Source organism: Malaclemys terrapin, chromosome 1 (genome assembly GCF_027887155.1).
Source record: "Malaclemys terrapin pileata isolate rMalTer1 chromosome 1, rMalTer1.hap1, whole genome shotgun sequence".
NCBI lineage: Eukaryota > Metazoa > Chordata > Testudines > Emydidae > Malaclemys > Malaclemys terrapin.
This window is the reverse complement of record NC_071505.1, coordinates 89,624,676-89,644,810: the sequence shown is the minus strand read 5'-3', so window position 1 is coordinate 89,644,810 and position 20,135 is coordinate 89,624,676. Positions and strand designations below refer to the sequence as shown.

General features: G+C 50.3%; 1 protein-coding gene across 3 annotated transcripts; it reads left to right on the top strand.

Moving 5' to 3' along the window:
* The first annotated feature begins 753 nt into the window (after positions 1–753).
* Positions 754–18,910, top strand: SERHL2 (serine hydrolase like 2). Of its 3 annotated transcripts, XM_054030293.1 has the most exons (14): positions 754–846; positions 3,009–3,070; positions 3,771–3,920; positions 4,014–4,127; positions 5,589–5,630; positions 6,812–6,831; positions 7,064–7,138; positions 8,573–8,656; positions 8,900–9,012; positions 9,377–9,456; positions 10,350–10,384; positions 11,989–12,065; positions 16,879–16,969; positions 18,303–18,910. In XM_054030293.1, the coding sequence occupies exons 2-14, from the start codon at positions 3,031–3,033 to the stop codon at positions 18,420–18,422; spliced, it is 1,041 nt and encodes a 346-aa protein (XP_053886268.1). In that variant the 5' UTR covers positions 754–846; positions 3,009–3,030; the 3' UTR covers positions 18,423–18,910. The 3 variants fall into 3 exon arrangements, with proteins under 3 accessions (XP_053886268.1, XP_053886285.1, XP_053886277.1); XM_054030310.1 differs by lacking the exon at positions 8,573–8,656; XM_054030302.1 differs by lacking the exon at positions 754–846 and having other exon boundaries at positions 3,029–3,118.
* The last annotated feature ends 1,225 nt before the right edge of the window (positions 18,911–20,135 follow it).

Below are 20,135 nucleotides of genomic sequence, written 5' to 3'. Positions count from 1 at the left end.
GGGTGATGATTGTCTCCCCTGAAGCTGACACTGGCTACAGCATTCTTCTTCATGTCCTATTTTACACTGTTGCCTAGTGCAGTGGTTTCCAAACTTGTTCTGACACTTGTGCAGGGAAAGCCCCTTGCGGGCCGGTTTGTTTACCTGCCGCGTCTGCAGGTTCGGCCGATCGCGGCTCGCAGTGGCCGTGGTTCGCTGCTCCAGGCTAATGGGAGCTGCTGGAAGCGGCAGCCAGCACATCCCTTGGCCCGCGCTGCTTCCAGCAGCTCCCGTTGGCCTGGAGCAGCGAACCACGGCCAGTGGGAGCCACGATCGGCCGAACCTGCGGATGCGGCAGGTAAACAAACCGGCTCAGCCCGCCAGGGGCTTTCCCTGCATAAGCGGTGGAACACGATTGGGAATCACTGGCCTAGTCTTTGCTGCATGCTGTTAAAGAGCAGCTGAATACACCAGAGCAGCAGTGGCTGCATTTCAGCAGTGGAAGAAACACTCCCTTTCTAGGCAGTGCACAGATAAGCAGGCTCCCTTCAGCACGGACAGTGCTACAGAAGTGTAAGGTACGGTTATCATCACTACTGCTGGATATCAGTTTTAAAAGGGCACCACCCCACCACCATCCTTAAGTTGTGTACAGGAATGAGGCTACAGAGGAGAGCTGGAGAAGGGGCAGTATTAGGTCCCTTTAAGCGTTGCAGCCACAGGGGGAGGACCTTCTCTGTAGTTCCGGCTGCAGCTACTAGGAAGTGGCTGTCCGAGTCCTCCCCTCCTGCTCTCTGCGTTGAGCCGACTCAGGGCTGAGTCTGTGCAGCTGCTTGTGGCTAGACGCAGCCGTGTGGACTCCTGGAGGTATGTGAACAGCCGCTGCACAGGTGCCCTCCTGCCTTTTGATCTCCTTTCCCCTTGGTGTGGTTCTTACCTAGCTTCCTCCTTTTAGAAATCTCCCCTTTGTACTGACCGAGTGAGGCTAGTGCTGGGGAGGGTGTCAGAGCGAAATCCTGGCTTGTAGTTTCTGGGATAAGTACGGGCTGGGTAGGTAGCAATGGTGTTTCCCACTGTGCCTCAGCCCAGGGGGACCACAGCTAAGGGGTCAGTTCATTCTCCTTGGTGCTCTCAGTCCTTGGTCTGTTTGCTGAGGCTGCAAAGGCAGGGGCCAGGTGGGCAGGATGCTGAGTTTTGGTATTTGGACTCATCCTGCTGGGAATCAGACCAGACCTACCAAAGAGCTTTTGTGAAGCAAGTTAGGATGACTTTGGCCTAATCTGCATTAGAAAAGGTTTGCCGCTACTATAGCTATGCCAGCAAACCCTCCTCCCACAGCCCTAGCTTAGTATTGATGAGAGTTCTTTTGCCAGGAGAGTGTATGGCACTAATGAAATCAGCTCTCCGGTAAAGTCACTTTCTGCCACTATCACTGATTCTGGCTTTTGGTGGAATAGAAATGTTGTGAAAAAAATCCCACCTCTAACTGACATTGCTAGCCAACCAGGGGCTGGAATTGGACCAACCCCTAGTGCAGAGAGGCTGTGTGTCCCTTGTCTCAAGCTGCCTGGCTTCTTGAAACTTAAGGGCCATGTCCACAGTGAGGATAAACTGGCATATTTGCTTTATACCAGCAAAAGTTCCGGCCTTAAGTGTCTTACTCTAGGGGCAGTTCTACACTAGGGACTTCTGTCAGCACAGCTGTTAGTCAGGGGTGTGAAGAGTTGTGATCTGACACAGCTGGGTTGGGCGAAATCCCTAGGGTAGGTGCAGCTATGCCAGCAAAGCTGTGCCTTTCCCAGTATAGCTCGTTTCGCTCATGGGGGTAATTTTATTATACCGGTAACGGCCTTGCCAGTATAGCTACTCCCACACTAGGAGCGCTTTGCTGGTACAGTGTGTCGGTAACCCTATACCAGTAAGCTTTCCTTCTCCTCGCAAGAATATTATAGAACATTTTTTTTGCTGGTAAGTGAGGCTGAACCACTCTCTGACTTCTCAGACTGAAGATATGTCTACACTATGGAGACTATGCCAATGTAACTACGTCGGCATAGCCTACTAGCGCAGACGCAGCCTACACTGACAGAAGGAGTTTTTCCATCACTGTAGGAACACCACCTCCCTGGATGACATTAGCTCCATTGACAGAGGCCATCCTCTGTCAGCGTAGCTGCGTCTGTCCTGGGGGTTTTGTCGGTATAGCTGTGTTGGTTGGGCTGCGGTTTTTCCATACCCCCTGACCAGTGTAGCTATGCCAATATAACTTTTTTGTGTGGGGCCTGAGCTAAGCCTAAAAGTCCTGGGCTTCTCACGCAAGAGCAACCTCTGCTCTGATATGCTCTTGAATGGGTGGAAAGAGCAGAAAGCCTCTGTCTTCCCAGCGCATGCATAGAGCCAGGATGAGGTGGCAGCAATGGGGGGAGCAACAATGATTGTGGGATCCTGAGAGCAGAGGTAATAGAACCTCTGAAATTAATGGAGATTACCATGCTGAGTCAGGTAATCTGGTCCCATATCCTATCTTTGACTGGCCAATACCAGCCTTGGCTCTGTCAATACCCCTCGATCCTTACAGGCGCTACTCCCTGTTATTCTATTTGTGGGATTTTTTCATGCAGCAGCTCTGACATCTCTCATGATCTGCAGCATCTCCTGCCATTCTGCAGAAGCAGCTGATAGAATTCAATTAGATGAGGCTTCATTGGCATGCCAAGCTATACAGGTATTGCCAAGCATCCTACATTGTGCCCAGGGGTGTGATAATTTTGCCATGTGGGGGGAGGGAGGATCTATGGTAGAGGAGCCGCTGGTGGATGATGAATAGGGAGCTGTTTCCTTGGAGATGCTAATAAACACTGTGTAAGAGGAGGAGTGTCTTCTGTGACAAGGTCCATGAGAGAGGTGGACCAGACTCTGGCAATCTGGCATCAGGTTACAGAGTGACTATAGTGCTGAAGGAGAAAGGTCAGGGTCTGCCTCCCCTTGCTTACTGTTTCTAGTAGACTGTGTTCCGCTTTTCTTCTAAGGCTCCAGGAGATAGAAAACGAGATGCCCTCGCTGCTGAAATGGTCTTCTCTGCCAGTGGCAGGTTGGTGTCTGTGTTGCTAACCAAGGGGAATCTGCTGCTGAGATACAGGTTTGAGTCCCACTCTGGATCTTTTGTGCCTGTGGCCAGCTGGGTTAGCAGGTGCTGCGGAGCCAGGAGAGGATTGAGAGAGGGGAATTCCTTCTGTTGCTTTATTGTGAAAGCCCTCCCCTTCCTGGCAGTTAAGGAGCATCACTGGCATGTTGCCCTGGAAGGTGCAGTCAGTCGTGCTAATGGTGCTAGCTACCAGAGAGGGCAGCTGCTAGTGACCTAGGGGTGGGGAAATCCCAAAGGAAAGGTCTCTGGGGGTCAGAACTTACCAGAAAGAAACCCCAAAACATCTCAACAAATAACCTCTGTGATTAAAGGGGGTAAGATCCTGGGTCCAGCTCATGACTCACTAGACAGCTGGTGAAACTGGGGGAGCTGGGATGTGGGAGGAAGAGGAGGGACATGATTGCAAGGCTGTACATGGGCAAGGACTAGTGAGAGGCCAGGAGGAGGTGGGTCAGGCCCAGGGTTGGGGGTGGCAAACAGTTACTACATAAGCACAGGCTGGAGTTTGCTAGGTGATTCACAGCTGGCACCTGTGTAGCCCTCTACCTGTTCTGAGCACTATGTGATGACTCTCACAGCACCCAAACTGAGCAATGAGGCTGCAGTGTTCGGGTGAGGTAATTTGCTGATGTATGTTGTATTTCAGGCATGGTCTCGGAGTTAAAGTTCCCAGTTCCTTGGGGCCACATTGCAGCCAAGGCCTGGGGATCCCCGCAAGGCCGTCCTGTGCTCTGCTTGCATGGCTGGCTGGACAATGCCAACACCTTCAACAGACTCATCCCATTGCTCCCTAAAGGTGGGGCAGATCTGTTATGGTAGAGCCTCTGGTTTGCTGCTGCGGGGAGGGAGGCTGCTCTGTGACTTACTGTCGCCCCTGCCTCTCTTTCAGATTACTATTACATGGCAATGGATTTTGGGGGCCACGGCCTGTCATCCCACCGGCCTGCGGGCTTTCCTTACCACTTCCTGGACTACGTGAGTGAGATCCGCAGGGTGACAGCAGGTGAGCAGGCTGGGAGGACTCGCAAGGCAGGGAACTTTGTGTTCCTGACTCCACAGCCAGACAGGACTCCTCTCACACCCCTGCCTTCCCCATGACCAGTTATCCTCTGCTTCCTCCTGGCCTCACTGTGATCCATCCTCTGGATAGCCCTCTAGGCCAGACTCCTCCTTGACTTTGGCTTTAGCCAGACTGAGCCCCTTCAAAGAGCCCTTCATCCAGAAAGTGCGCTAGGTGCAGAGGGGGGATAATGCTGCTTACCTGGGCTCCAGGCACCATGGGACCCCAGTCAGGAGCTGAGCCTTGACCACAGCAGGAGCCAGACCCCTCAGGAATCCAGGTGCAAGCACAAGAGGTCCCTTCTCCAAAGCTGCAGTTCCACCAGCACCCAGGAACAGCGTTCTGCACCCACAGCCTGGATGAAGAGCCCAGTTTTTGACACTTTTTCCAGAGCGAGAAACATGAAACCATGTGATAGAAATAAAACCCCGTAAAAGCAGCAGTTACTGACCTGCTGATGTGTCCAATGGATCTGTGTGCTGCCAGGCTCACTCCTTCTTACCAACCAGCCCCCAGACTTCAACGGTCTGCGCTCTGCTCCCCCACTCAGACCAGTGTTAGAAGAGTCTCTAAATTCTTCCTGTCGAACCTTTCTCTGTGACTCGCCAGTGGGTGCATGGAGTTAGTTTTTGTGTTTGACAACAGGGTCAGCCATAAACAAAAGCAGATGTGACCAGGACTCTGCAAATCCTCCACACCACCTGGTCTGATTTCCTGCCTGGTAGTGAAACTGGAAAAGCAGCTGTCCGCTGCTCAGTACCACCATCCATCTCCCCAGAGCCGAAGGAGAACACTCCCCTTTCTTTTGAAGTGCTGCAGTGCAAACCCTGTCTTGAAGATGCCAGGGCACATTTATAGGAGCAGGATGTACGGGGCTGCAACTTCCAGGCTGATTTCCACAAACCTAAAGGGCTGTTATGAAAATGTATCGTGATTTAGGAGCCTGGCATGCTGCATTATGCCACGCGTTTTCACTAAGAGTAATAACAGTCCTTCCCCAGGACCATGGCCCCGTCTGCCCTATGAATTCCCTATGAATGCCTGTCGTTCCCTATGAATGCTCCACAGCAGAGCATTCAGAGGCTCGTCTTTCCTACAGTGCAGAATGCAGCCAGGCTCCTTTGTCTGACTGATGGGCCCAAGGACTTGCCCTGAATGGGAACGGCTGTGACAGGTGAGATCTATGAGCCAGAGGGAACTGCCTGGTACCAGCTCACAGGCAGTAAGAAGCTGAGGCAGGAGGAGGTTGGTCCCTGTAAACCTGGCCTACTAATCCATCCTATTTCCTGACTAGGAAGCAAAACATCAGTGAAGGCTCTTTAGGTCCCTGTGTGTAGGGAAGGGATGAGTGGCAACACATCGCTGCTGTGTATTTAATCCAGTGTTTTATCTGTTGCTTTTTAGCCTTGAAGTGGAGTCGATTTACTCTAATGGGCCACAGTTTGGGTAAGTGACACTTGTCCCAGTGGCAGTTTGACGCCAGCAAACATTGGTGAATGATTAACTTGCATCATTTTCTTTTGGGAGAGAATAGACTGCAGTATGTTCTCTTAAACTGCCAAGCACCCCACCCACTTGATGCAATTATGTGGCCCACACCCCATTCGAATTACACACAATCATCTAAGCACTCCTTTAAAAAGAACTAAATGTCTCGGCCTCTTGAGTACAAGAAAAATAGTCCAAATGCAAAGTGGGTTTCAATCAACGCAGTGCTATCTTCCTGAGTTGGCAGAGAGCCTGAAACAATGGCTCTGTAAGATGTAACCTCCCAGAACCCTCTTACTGATCTCATCAGGACATTAACTTTAAATCCTAAGGATGACACTTTACATATCACAAACTCTTTAGATGTTCATTACTTTGTCAGATGGGATGGGAGAGGGGGTGGGTATGAAGTCCATGGGGGAATTGAGACATGCTGCAGGAAAGGAATGGCTCCCTGTCCTCCCTCCCTCTCGCTTTTGCTCTGGAGAAAGAAGGGGAGATAGGAAGGGAGGGAGAAAGGAGAACAGGAAAGGGAAGGAACACAGAGGAAAGCATGGAGGCCTAAAGGTGACAGTATTCTCCCCCTGAGTGAAACTGAATGTAACTAGCAGGACTTCCTGTTATCCTCACTGTTATTGCATACAGTCCATATTCTATCCTTGATTGCCATCGGTGGGAGAAATGTTGTGAATTGAGGGGATCAAGTACCCCTAAACTTATCCCTTGGGCCATGGACCATAATTAAAAATGTTCCTCTCCCTGGTGGGTTTGATGCCCCAGATCTGATCTATCCCATCTGTGACCACATCTCCCTGTTCCCAAAGCACTGTACCATTTTTGCTGGCAGCTCCCCACTAGCCTGGGCTTCCTGCTGAGGCAGACTGGGTGTGGTGTCTGAAGGGAGCTCCCCCACAGCCAGTATCCCTGCCCTATTTCCTACAGTGCCCCCTGCTGGGAGACGCACTGACCTGTGGGATTCAAACCTCAGGTGAGATTGTTGCCTCCTTGTCAAGTGAGCACTTCTAGGCCACCCCACCAATACTCCCCAGCATCCTCCTGGTAGCTGTCACTCTGGGGAAGGGTGTTGCCCTGTACTGTGTTCACTGTATATAAGCCAAGTGTCCTCCTCTCTCTCACAGGTGGGAGTGTCGCAGGAATGGTGAGTACAGCAGCCTTTATTCATGCGGTTGACCCAGATGGAAGGGGGATGGCCCCTATAGGTTGGGGGAATTAAGGGGCAGCCTGCATGGGACAGAAACAAATTTGTGTCTAAGATGAGAGGAAGCCCCTCCCGATACAGGACGCTTAAGAGAATTGTGTACGTTCTGGGCCAGCTAAGAACATGACCCTTCTCTGTTCCTCCCTCTCACAATATTTCTGTCTCTTTCCAGTTCTCCTGCATTTTCCCTGAGATGGTAGATAAGCTGATCCTGGTGGAATCTTATGGCTTCTTCCCAGCTCCTCAGGTTAGATTTTTCCCTTTGGCAGACACAGAAGAGAGAGGTGACAGGGTAAAGAAAAACCCCTTGGAAGGCTCATTCCTTGTACTGCCACTAGGGGAGCAGGTTTCTCAGTGGTCTTTCCTTCTGGAGGGCATGGGCTCATTTCCAATTGCAGCAGGTAAAGGAACAAGAAGTTGAGAGACGTAAGATAACTAGAACTCTTCCCGTCTCTTCCCCAGGCACAGTGCTGGTCAGAACAGATCTAAATGAGCAATAAATGTCTGGAGCCGCCTGGGGCTTCAGGAGTTCATAGTGAAGAAACAATGCCCTTGTTTATTATTCGTAATCATGTTCCTTAGGGTAGTAACTAAGGGCCAACCAGAAATGGGGCCCCATTGTGCTAGGCACTGGACAAACACAGTAGCAGACCATCCCAGGCCTGGATGACTCAGGGAACTGATGATGGGGCATGAAGACTTTCATTTCTAGTTCAGTGGTTCCAATCTTATCACAGATAAAGTATTGCCAACCCCAAATGTTCAAAAATCATGAGTCACCAAAAACCATGAGGTTGGCTTTAGAATCATGAGATGATGTAAAATAATAGATTTGGTGTTTTTTATTCGCCTTCTGCTTTCTGAGCTTTTTGGCTGCACGGGGGGGGGTCACATTTTGAAGCTTTCTCCACAGCCACAAGAGCTAGAAACTTATTTTTTCTTTAAGAACAAAGACTGAAATCTTCACATAGCCACTTGGCTCCAGGAGCTGGGGCTTTAAGGAAAGCAAGAATTATCACGAGACTCTTGATAAAACTGTGAGAGTTGGCAACACTTTTGAAACATAGCCTTTCTCTGGGTATGTCTATAGTACAGAGCCTATGTCAGCACAGCCACTTAGTGTAGGCGTAGCGTACGCCAACGGGAGTTTTTCTTTCCAAGTAGGAACACCAGTTCTCTGACAACATTAGCTATGTTGAGAGAAGCCCTCTTCCATCGACATAGTTGCATCCACACTGGGAGGTTTGTTGGCATAGCTATGCTAATCAGGGGTGTGGTCTTTTTCACACCCCGACTGACGTAGCTTTGCCAACATCATTTTTAAGCGAAGACCAAGCCTCTGCAAACACAATCACTTGCATGCTCAAATTTCACAGTCACTTGTGCCAGGGCAGAACTTGCTTGTTCCAAACCCATTTGGACACAACAGTGAAGTGCAGGTTAATCACAAATGGGTGATCTAAAGGTGTAAATTCTCCACTTGTCTATACATGCACAAAGTTGTACAGATGAGGACTATTCTGAGACCCTTTGACAATGTCACCTTAGGGCCATTCCTTTCATGTAAGTCACCAAAATAGTCATCAGAAAGGATTTGGTGGATCTCATTCCAGTTCCTAGTGGGACAGGCGTACACCCCACACCAATGACCATCACCACTAATTGGCTATCTTGTTGGCAGGGTCAGGACAAAGGCCCGGGATTAGGTAGGCAAAGGAAGCTGAACTCCCCTCTTCCCTCTAGAGATGGGCCATCCAAGTCAGAGGTGAGATATTAAAGAACTTGTAGTATTTTGTTTGTAAGAGTAGTGGTGTCCTTGGCAATACTTTGTCCTCCCTTGATTACCACCTCCACTACTGTGTGGTGCTGCCATTCACCCCACCCCAGCATCCATGGTTTTTGTTCAGATGAGCTGTACGTAGTTGGTAAAGTGCTTTGAGATCCTTGAGGGTGAAAGGTGCTATAGAAACATACAATCACTTCTGTTGCTCGCATCTCTGATTTCTAGGAAGGTGACGCATGGCTGAACTCTAAGAGGAAGGTGATTGAACGTCTCCTGAGTCTGGAGGAGAACAAGCACCAGCCCCCTAAAATACGCAGCCCCCAAGAAGCGCTGCAGAGGTGCGTGTACCCCCCATCTTTGGTCTCTGTGGGAGATGGTGCCACCTCTGCCCTCGCAGAGCTCTTGCAGTAGGTGGGTGTTCTCCTGGACAGAATTAGTGGGGGCAAGAACCATGAGGTGCAGCTAACCCCTTCGTCCTTTCCCCTCCCTTCAGAATCAGCAATTCATTTTCTTCCAGAATCTGAGCAGGGGCTTGTTCCCCATTGCCAGCCCCCTGCCTCCTGTGGGGCTGGAATATGTTGGCTAATGTACAAGAACTGAACTAGTTAAGTCTTCTCCCTCCCACCCCCTCTCTCTATCATCTTCTCTGTTGATGCCTTCCACCCCCCACTTCTCCAAAACCACATGCTGTGTCTTCCCCAGGCTATTACAAGCCAACAGCCACCTGACAGAGGAGAGTGGGAGGATCTTACTACAGCGAGGAGCGACTGAGGTGCCGGGAGGTGAGGTGCCTCAGCTGCTCGGGGAAGTGATGGCCAGCTGGCTACAGAGCCATGCTGACTATGGGCTTAAAGGCATGGGGAGTGCCACCTGCTCCCTGGCTTAGGCCCAAGGCCTGGGGCAGCCTGGGTGTGAAGAGCCCCTGAGATCTGAATGAGTGACTACATTTGGAGGGTGGAGCCAGGGCCGGTGCTACCATTAAGGCGAACTAGGCGGTTGCCTAGGGTGCCAAGATTTGGGGGTGCCAAAAAGCGGTGCTCCCAATTCCCCCACCCCGCGGCAGCTCCCCACTCCCCCGGTTCGGGGAACCGTGCGGCAGCTCCCCACCCCAGCTTACCTCTGCTCCGCCTCCTCCCCGAGCACGCCGCCCCTGCTCTAATTCTCCTCCCCTCCCAGGCTTGCAGCGCCAAACAGCTGATTGGCGCCGCAAGCCTGGGAGGCGGGAGAAGTGGAGCAGCAATAGCATGCTTGAGGAGGGGGCATAGCAGAGGTGAGCTGGGGTGGGGAGCTGCCACATGGCTCCCCGGGCCGAGGGGGTGGGGGAGCTGCCGCGGGGGGGGCGGGAGGGGAGCTGCTGCAGGGGGGTGGGGGGAGCTGCCGCAGTGCTGTGGGGGCACGCAAGGTGGAAGTTTCACCTAGGGCACGAAACTTCCTTGCACCGGCCCTGGGTGGAGCTTCCTGTACCCGACATCTGAGGTCCAAGCCCACCTTTCCCCTCAGGCCAAGGGGCTTAATTCATTTAACACTTGAGTAAAAAGAAGAAATCCCCAATCCATCATTCCTCCCCTTCCCCCAAGATGACCCTGGGGTAGCTAAAAAGCAGAGGGGGAGCTGGAACCCCAGTGTGAATTCCCACCCTGTAGGGTGTAAATAACTCTTTCTCCTTTCTTTCCAGGCCTGGTGTATAACAGAGACATGAGAGCCCTTACGGTGAGTACTGACGTTCTTCCCTGCCCCTTACTGTGACAGGGCCCTTTGCTGAGAGGGAAGAAACCTTCCTGTTTTAGGTCACATCACATCTGGGTTCCATTTCCCACCACCCTAAAGCCCAGGCCATAGGTGCTGGAACTAGGGGTGCGGTTTCCAGGGTTTACAGTTTGGTTCAATGGCTCTCAGCTCCCCCACTATACAAATTGCTCCAGCGCCCCTGCCCCAGGCTTGTTCAGAGCTTTCCCCCCCAGTCTTAAGTTATATAAATGGCAGAGCTTCCTCTGGGAGACTGTTTTACACTCTAATAGGTTGAATGTGCTATACAGCTTTGAAACCCCACTGCAGTTAATGGGATTTCATAAGCAGAGCAAGTTGGACCCTTTCAGATCATCCTGAACAAGTCCTCTCCCTCCCTATCCTAAGTCCTGGGAGAGTGGGAGGATGCTTAGGGGCAGCTTTTCAGCTTGTTTTCCCTTCTGTGGGGTTGCCTTGGAAGAAGAGTGGGGGCAGGAGTTGGGGTGATCAGATATCCTACACCTTGTCTGACTGTCCTACCTTTCAACAAGTCAGGTCTGCCCTACACTACAGACCTACATCGGAGTAACTACGTCACTCAGGGGTGTGAAAACTCCACATCCCTGAGCAACGCAGTTATGCTGAGCTAACCCCCCGCATAGACAGTGCTGCTTCTCCCGCTGACGTAGCTCCTGCCTCTCAGGAGATGGATTAACTAAACCGATGAGAGCTCTCTCCCGTCAGCGTAGAGTGTCTTCATCAAAGCGCTGACGCAGCATTTTAAGTGTAGACTTTCCCTCAGTCCTCATTTTGTCTGTCCTAAGGTAGGGACCCAAGCAAGAGATTCAGTCAGCCTTCTTTTAGGAAAGGCTTTCTAAAAACTTTCTCCACTAACAACTTTGTGTGAATGGGGTAACTTTAGTCACGCGATCTCTGAGTCGCTCTTGGGCCTAGGTAGCCTTGTGTGTCAGACACTCACTAGAAATGCTCAGAACTGAGACCGTTCTCATTCTTGAACGTATTACAGCACTTGGCTTTGATGTACTGGTGTTATTGCAATTTTGAAACCCTAGTTGGTAGAAAGAGGTGCCTTGTTTCATAGCTCCAGACACCTTGTTGCCCTAACAAGATCACAAGGGTTTTTCACTTATCACGGTGGGCCTGCAACTTGGATAGAGATAGCTGGGCTAGCTTTAATCCAGCTAGCGCAGCAGAAAAACAGCAGTGAGAGACGGCAGCATGGACCCCAGCATGGGCTAGGGTGCGAGTACATACCTAGGGTCCAGACAGGCTTGTACAGCCTGTGCCACTGTGTCGCCACATCTTCACTGCATTTTTAGCCATGCTAGCTAGATTAAAGCTAGTGTGCATGTCTGTATGTGCTCTGCAATCACCCCTGTGATTGCAGTGTAGACCTACATTGCAAAACCCTGCTGCACTGATAAGTCCTACCCAGGCCCCAGCATAGCCAATAGGATGTTGTGTCAAATACCAGATTCCAGGCCAAACAGTGAATGCATTGCCCCCCAATCCCTCCCCCCTGGAATTTCTGTGGATGTCTGTATCTCCATTTGTCTTTGCATCTGCAGCACAATCAAGACTCCCTGACTCTGGAGCAGTGTGTGAGCTTCTTGAACAAAATCCAGGCCAGTGTCCTAATGATCATGTGAGTGATGCACAAGCATAGCCAATACCTACCGTCCACCCCTTTCCATGTGCCCATGCCCAGGATGGGTGGTGCACTGGAGGGCAGGTGTGAATAAAAACCCTTTCCATGTGTGGAAGGTAGAGTTAAGGATTTAATACTGATAGGAATTAAATAAGCTTGGTGTATAACTGCTCCATGACACACAGCCAAACACAAACAAAGCTAGACCCCTGCTCAGCTTTTGACAGGGCGGTAGTGCCACTTCCATGAGCAAGTCCCATTCCCCTTCCACGGGTTCCTTCACCTAACCTATGGCAGGTGTGTGTTCACCTACCGAAAAGTGCACGGACACAGGTTCTCTCTTGCTTGCTGCTCCCTCATAACTAAGGCTACGTTTTAGTCACGGGTATTTTTAGTAAAAGTCATGGACAGGTCTCTGGGAGTAAACAAAAATTCACAGCCTGTGATCTGTCCATAACTTTTACTATATACCCCTAACTAAAACTTGGGCCTGGGGGCCTCTGGGAGGGAAGGGGGTCTGGAGGCTCCATGGGTGCTGGGGAAGGTGGCCTAGGACCCCCGCTGGTGCTGGGGTGGGGGGCGGGCGGGCAGCTGTACACAGCCCGGGTCCCCTGATAGTGGTGGGGGGTAGGTTGGCGGGGCTCACAGGCTCCCTACCCAGCTCCACGTGTCCCTGCATCTCCTAGGCAGCGGAGGGGCCAGGGGGCTCCGTGCGCTGCTCCCACCACAAGTGCCAGCTGCGCAGCTCCCATTGGTCGGGAACCGCAGCCAATGGGAGCTGTGGGGGCAGGGCCTGCAGGCAGGGGCAGCGCGCAGAGCCCCCTGGTCCCTCTGCTTAGGAGCTGCAGGGCCATGCCAGTGGGAGCCAGGGAGCCTCCGACCCTGAGGTAAGTGCCCCCCACACCTCCCAACCCCCTACCCCTACCCCCCTCCCACACACCCAAACTGCTGCTGCTGGCCCAGGGGCTGTGAGCACCAGCTATTGCAGAAGTCACGAAAAGTTACGGAATCCAGAAGAAGCTGAGTCAAGGAGCCCTTCACAACTGGCTAGCACTGCTGGATGCTCAGGGAGGAAGAGTCTCTAGGCTGGCAGAGAGAACCCCCAGTGCAGTATTCATGCTTCTTCTGATCATCTACCCCATGGGAAGCCTCCACTCCCCAGCCCATGCAAGGGGCTGCCACCATCCCTCCTGTTAAAGGTGGATTTTCTTATCCTTTGTCCCCAGGCTCAGGCTTTCTTCCCTTTCTGCAGGATTCTCCCCCCTTTCTTGGAGACTCCTGCTCACTGGGTCTTTCAAACCTTGTATCTGTGGACTTGTGTGCACAGGCTCTGAAGGGGTCACTAATGTGTGCCCTATGCTGTAACCTTTGTTACCCTGCTCAGAAATGAAAGAGAGGGAGAGAAATACTTGTAGTGGAGCTCTCATGGTGGAAAGACACATTGTATAACATTTCTCAATTCCTGTTGAGTGTGTTTCACTCCCACCTGCTGCTCGCTTGCTCCTCCTCTCAATCCAACCCAACCCAACTCCCAATTCACCCTGGCACCGCATGAGTGGGCTGGAATAACAGTGGGAGAAGCCTGATTCTAAAAGAGCAGGTGCGTATGTGAAATGATCAAAGATTCTAAAATGGTGAGTAGGAGAGCTGCTTTCTGGAGTCTGCCTTTAACAAGAAAAATAAGCACACAGCTCTTGTCCAGTCTGGATTGCATGCATCCTAGAGCATTATGGCAATGAACTATCAAATTTACTCTAGGTACTACCGTAATATAAATAATATTTTCAGAATAGTAGGGAAAAAGGTTTTTTCTCTCTTTTCTTATCCTTCTACAGGATCTCTTTCATAGGGGGAGGAGGCACTAAACACGGCAAGGCAGACACAAAGTCGGGGTCGTTTAAGTTAAATAACACTATTGGGCCCTACACTAATAGCAATAAGCCACTCCCAGATGTGTATGAGAGAAGGGTGGCAGTGCATTTCTCAGGTTTAGGTCACACACACAGACACCTAAGGCTAGTGCAATAACCTGCTAGGGTGCCCCCATGATGGCTTATTGCTGTGATCAGTGGTAATATCTCACAAGGGAGGCTTTTGGAGAGAAGCTGGTGTTAAATTAAACTCAGATATAGAACAGGTGGCAAACAGCACATTGAAGACCTAGCACTGCTCCCCATGAAGTGTATGCAGAGATATTCATGTCACTGGGAGCCCAACTGGGCCCTAAGTGTATAGATCATACTGTACCAACTAATAGGGAGGGAGGATGAGGCAACTCAAGGAGGAGACACTAAGGAGTTAGCTCAGAAGTGGATCTCATTGTAATAATACCTACCTCTTTTGTAAAGCACTCTTCATCAGTAGATCTTAAATGCTTTACGAAGGAACTTAGTATTATAATATCGAGAAACCTGTGAGGGTCTTTAAAACTCTGCCTTTAACTACTTCTCATTGTCTAATTCTCTCTCCACCAGTGATGCTAGCCTGGCTTACCCATTTCTCCACTCCTCCCAGAGTTGGAAAACCCATCCCCAAAACTAATCTAAAACCATTACCACTGCCTCCCCCAAAGCCCTTCTCAACTGCCCATTTTTGTCACAGCTCCTCCAAGAAGAGGCAGCGGGGCATAAATTGATGATCATTTAAATAAGGCAAAACAAGTAAATTATAAACATTATATTCCCCTGCTCACTTCTGTATGTTGCTCCTCTCCTTAAAGGACAAGATCTTCAGGGCTGATGTCATGTCCACTTAACCTGTCTCTAATCTTGATTGGGACCTTAGAGCACCTCTATAAAATATAAAATAAAACCCCACTATAAGTTGAGGGGAAAATGGAGGAGGAGAAACTAACTGCAGAGCTGGCTTAGCCTCCATCTGTAACAGAAATAGAACCCTGGGCACTTTTACTTTAGGAGAACATGTTCTTAAGTGTCTAGCTGTTTCTTCTGGATCCAGTCAGGGCCGGCTCCAGCTTTTTTGCCGCCCCAAGCGGCGAAGGAGAGGGGGAAAAAAAAAAAAGTAAAACCTGATTGAGCTGCTGCTGAACTGTCTCCGAAGAGGAAGAGTGAAGGACCCGCCGCCCCTTTCTATTGGCTGCCCCAGGCATCTACTTCCTTTGCTGGTGCCTGGAGCCAGCCCTGGAGCCAGTAGAAACAAAGATTTTCTGGTTTCAGAGTAGCAGGCGTGTTAGTCTGTATCCGCAAAAAGAAGAACAGGAGTACTTGTGGCACCTTAGAGACTAATAAACTTATTAGAGCATAAGCTTTTGTGGACTACAGCCCACTTCTTCGGATGCATATAGAATGGAACATATATTGAGGAGATATATATACACACATACAGAGAGCATAAACAGGTGGGAGTTGTCTTACCAACTCTGAGAGGCCAATTAATTAAGAGAAAAAAAACTTTTGAAGTGATAATCAAGATAGCCCAGTACAGACAGTTTGATAAGAAGTGTGAGCATACTTACAAGGGGAGATAGATTCAATGTTTGTAATGGCTCAGCCATTCCCAGTCCTTATTCAAACCGGAGTTGATTGTGTCTAGTTTGCATATCAATTCCAGCTCAGCAGTCTCTCGTTGGAGTCTGTTTTTGAAGTTTTTCTGTTGTAATATAGCCACCCGCAGGTCTGTCACTGAATGACCAGACAGGTTAAAGTGTTCTCCCACTGGTTTTTGAGTATTTTGATTCCTGATGTCAGATTTGTGTCCTCTCAGAGTTGGTAAGACAACTCCCACCTGTTTATGCTCTCTGTATGTGTGTATATATATCTCCTCAATATATGTTCCATTCTATATGCATCCGAAGAAGTGGGCTGTAGTCCACGAAAGCTTATGCTCTAATAAATTTGTTAGTCTCTAAGGTGCCACAAGTACTCCTGTTCTTCTTTTTAAAGATTTTCTGGAGACATCTTGAAAATGTGGGGAGGGAGAGGACTTGTAATCTCACATTGCACCACCGTGTGGAAGAAATGCAGTGTTACAGCCTCCCATAGAAGTTAAAATTGGGAAACTGCAAAATACACCTCTACCCCAATATAACGTGACCCGATATAACACAAATTTGAATATAACGTGGTAAAGCGGTGCTCCGGGGGGATGGGGCTGTGCATTCCGGTGGATCAAAGCAAGTTCGATATAACGCGGTTTCACCTATAACGCGGTAAGATTTTTTGTTATATCGGGGTAGAGCTGTACTTGTTTGTGGGGTTTGTTTTGTTCTCTCTGATTTGTCTGTTTTAGCATTTCCTGAGTGGCTGCTCTTGTAGCCCCTTGTGCCCTACTGCCCAGAGGAGGCTAATGCCAGGGATTGTTTAATGGCTAAAACCAAACATGTACATGCACAAAGGGGGAGGAGAGAAAGCCACCAGGGAGAGATGGAGGGGTTGGTTGGGTGAAAGCACCAATGAAGCTGGTTTTCAGACCGTAAGCAAAGCTGTCCTGGCCTGGGCTCTCCTAAGAACTTGACCTTCACAGAACTGAGCCCTGGGAAGGATAATTTCCTGAGCTTATGCACCATGATCAATCCACTCTTTCAGCAGGGGCTTTGATAGATAATGGACCCCTGAGTTTGGTCCTTCCTCCTCTCACTCAACTACGTGAGTCTAACCCTTGGTGTCCACAACACAGTCATATAGTCCAGTCCCAGCCTACACATATGTGACTGTGGAAAGCAAGATGAGCTAGTTCAATTTCTCTATCTGTGTCTGGTCTCACCTCTCAGGGAAGGAGAGCAGCTAAGATCTGTGGAGATGAGGCCCAAGTCGCACTGTGTGTTGCATGGAACTTTGTGATTGTTTTCTAGAGCACAGGATGGAATTTTTAATCCTGAAGCTGAAAACATGAGCCAGAACTTTGTGAAGCCCTTGCGGGAAGCATTCCAGTCCAACCTGAAGGTGAGAGCAAGCACCAGCCAGACATGCCCAGTCACTGCGGGTTTGTGCACAAAGGGAAATAGCATTCTGTGTGGAGTCAGACACTCTTATTCCAAAATAAGCATCCACCTGGGGAGTTCTACTGGACTAGCTTTAGTGCCTTAAGTTCACACCCTTCATCATTCTGGTTGTCTCCTTTATTTGGAGCATTAGACTGCTCCACTTAGCAACTGCTAGGCCAAGTCCTTCTCCACTTCCAGTTATCCCCACCCTCACCAGCAGCCTGATGCCTCAAATGAAGGAGATCCCCTGCCCCCTTCAGAGGGTGTGTCAGACAATCTGCCACTCTAGGCACTACATCAGTGCTCTGCCTACCCCGCGTTTACAATTCCTTAACAGAGGCAGAGCCAGGTTTGAACAATTTTTGATGAGGCCAATGGGGCAAAGCCCCCAGCAGGGGCATAAGGGGCAGAGCCTCCCCCATGCTGGGGACTTGTGGAGGGGTAGAGGGGGAAGCCCCCATGTAGGCACAAAAATTGAAAATAAGGCACAAGGAAAAGTCTGGTCCACACGTATTGGATAAAACTGTAGGGCTAAGTCTGGCTACAGCCCTGGCTTGGGTGGGTGGGGTATGGAAAATGGGGACAGGATCCCAGAGGGGGCAGGGGTATCTGGGGTTGGAGTAGGACACCAGGGATAGAGAGGAACAGGAGACTAGGACAGGAGGGGCAGGCTGGGGGTGCCATATACCTGCCACTGGGGGGCCCCTCATTCTCTGGCTCATCCAGGGGGAGACCACCAGGGACTAAGCTGAGCCCTCCAACTACATGGTCCCTGCCTCATGTGCTAATGTGCCCAGGGTGCCAGTGACGTGCATTAACAGTTTGTTAATGCGCTTTGATCTAGTCCTCTTTGAAACCAGACTAGATCAAAGCACTTTAAGGAACCATTAATGGATGCAGGATCCACACAGACAGCCCACACGGCAGCAGCTAGTGTGGGGCAGAGTACGCCCCAGGGTGCCATGAATCTGCTGCCCTCGTCAGCTGCCTTGTTTGCCTGTCCCTACTGCAGCCTCTGCCCCCATGCTCAGTACTGCTCATTTCAGAAGACGTCTGCTTGCCCATCTCAGTAGATCTTTTTACAACTTTGCAGGATGAGATGAGATTATGCTTATTTTAATTTGCATGTCTACAGCATCTGCTAATGAAGCAATCCCTCTCTTCAAGAAAAATAGTTAGCTCCAGCATTTAGCTTGATTTCTTCCTGTTGCAGTGAGTTCCACAGGCTAACTACAGACTGCATGGAGAAGTATTTCCTCCAGTTCACATCTCCCTGTGTTCTCTCCCTCTAGCACTACCAGTTTGCTGAGGTGACTGGGAATCATTTTGTCCACCTGAATGAGCCTGAAGTAGTGGCTGGGCTCATCAACATCTTCCTGAAAAGGGACCAGAGCTCCAAAGCCAGGCTGTAGCCTGGATTCCTGCATCAGGGCTTGGCTACCAGCTTTCCAGGGCAGACAGCAGCAGAGACAAAAGAGGACAAGGAGCTTAATAGCCTGGCATGTGAGACGAGACAGCACCGTTACCTGGCTGGGCCCTGAAGTTTTGCTCATTACATGATTTTCATCCCTCTCTTGAGCCCAGTGGCTTGGAATGGCAAAAGAACCTGTCTCAGCAAACAGGCACAGAGGACTCTCCGCAAGGAAGAGCTGAGCAAATTGTTTTGTGTTCAAATGGAGACGGGGAGGAGTCCCACCTCATACCTCCACTTCACGTGTTACAACAGCAGCTTCTGGATTTAAGGTCCACTTCCCTGTTAAACCTGGTGCAGTTTCATCAGCAGGAAGCAAACCCCCTTGCTTCGGTTTGGTGATGTGCTGCCTTGGAAAGGACTGGGAGGGGTAAGCTAGGCACTTCCCCACCAATACTGACAGCTTATAATAGATATGGTGTTTATATATACACATGAGAAGTGAGTTCTTTGATACTGTATGACACTCCACCTCTCTTCACTCTGTACCTGCCTCCTATAACAATTCTGCATCTCATTTTCTTGAGCATTTTAGGCAGGAGTGACATGAATTTATTCTAGCATCAGCTGCACTCACAGCCAGTGGGTGCATAGTGCAGGTTCTGCTCCTTAGCAGGTTACAGGAGACTCTGCTGAGGGGAGCGGGTAGGGAGAGAATACCAAGACTAATTGAGTTCCATGAATCAATGTTCATGCAGATCCAAGACACCAGAGCACTTCTTGTCTCGGGAACGACTGCAAAAGCAACATCCATTCCAGCCTGACAGGGCAGCTACTGCAGCTTGCCCTTTCCCAGAAGGCAGGTGTCAGGGGCATCCAAGGAGAGTACAGCATTTGAGCAAAAAGCCACAATTGGTATTAGGAGGGGAGTAGAGGGTGGCATTGCTTGAGGGAGACAGACAACCCTGTAGGAACACCCAGAGCTTCACAGTTAGACCATGAACAGCAGCCATCGTGACACATTTTCTAGTTTCTACTCAAAGCTGAGTGATCAGTTGGCTTGTAAAGGACACCAGAGGCAATCAAAAGAGGTCACACTCTTCCCATGCGCTAAACCAGCAACAGCCTAGCTGCCATCACTGTAATAAAGGGGGCCGCTTACTCCAAAAGAGAGCTGGACTCTTAAAACAGATCCACGCTTAGAGAGAAGGGAGGTGAGAGGCTTGTAGGGAGAATCATGGGCCTGCGGGGGCTCCCTCCCCCAGCCAAAGCTCTACAGACAGGCCCCCTCGAGCACCACCCCTGCAGTCAGAAACACAGGACACAGACACTGCCTTCCTGTGAATTTACTGAAACAGAGGATAAGCCAGAGTAGCTCAGTGCCCTAAAGGCAACAAGCAGGAGGCCCATGGTGGACTCTAGTGCGCCGCGTCCCTGACAGCAGGGAGGGAAGCATGAACGCCTGCCTTGTGAGCCTGCAAGCACCAGCACAGCTCTCTGAAAAACTGCCGCAGGGCAAGGCCTCAGGGGGACAGTAGCATTCTCCCCTCCTTCCACAGGGCCTCACTTCTTCTCTTGGGAGGAGGGGGGAGGCTCACCGCAGCAGGCACTATACTAGCTTGGCCTGGATTAGGGCAGAAGCTCTGCCCAGCACACACTGCATATAGTAATCCCACCCTGTTATCTACTCAAGCAGGCATGCAGAGAGCTGGTA

Bases quoted from the DNA above. Each gene is read 5' to 3' on its own strand.
- SERHL2 (XM_054030293.1), top strand. From the start codon at position 3,031: ATGCCCTCGCTGCTGAAATGGTCTTCTCTGCCAGTGGCAG. The intron at 7,139-8,572 runs GTTAGATTTTTC...TCTTGTTGGCAG, and splicing joins GCTTCTTCCCAGCTCCTCAG to GGTCAGGACAAAGGCCCGGG. The intron at 10,385-11,988 runs GTGAGTACTGAC...TTGCATCTGCAG, and splicing joins GAGACATGAGAGCCCTTACG to CACAATCAAGACTCCCTGAC.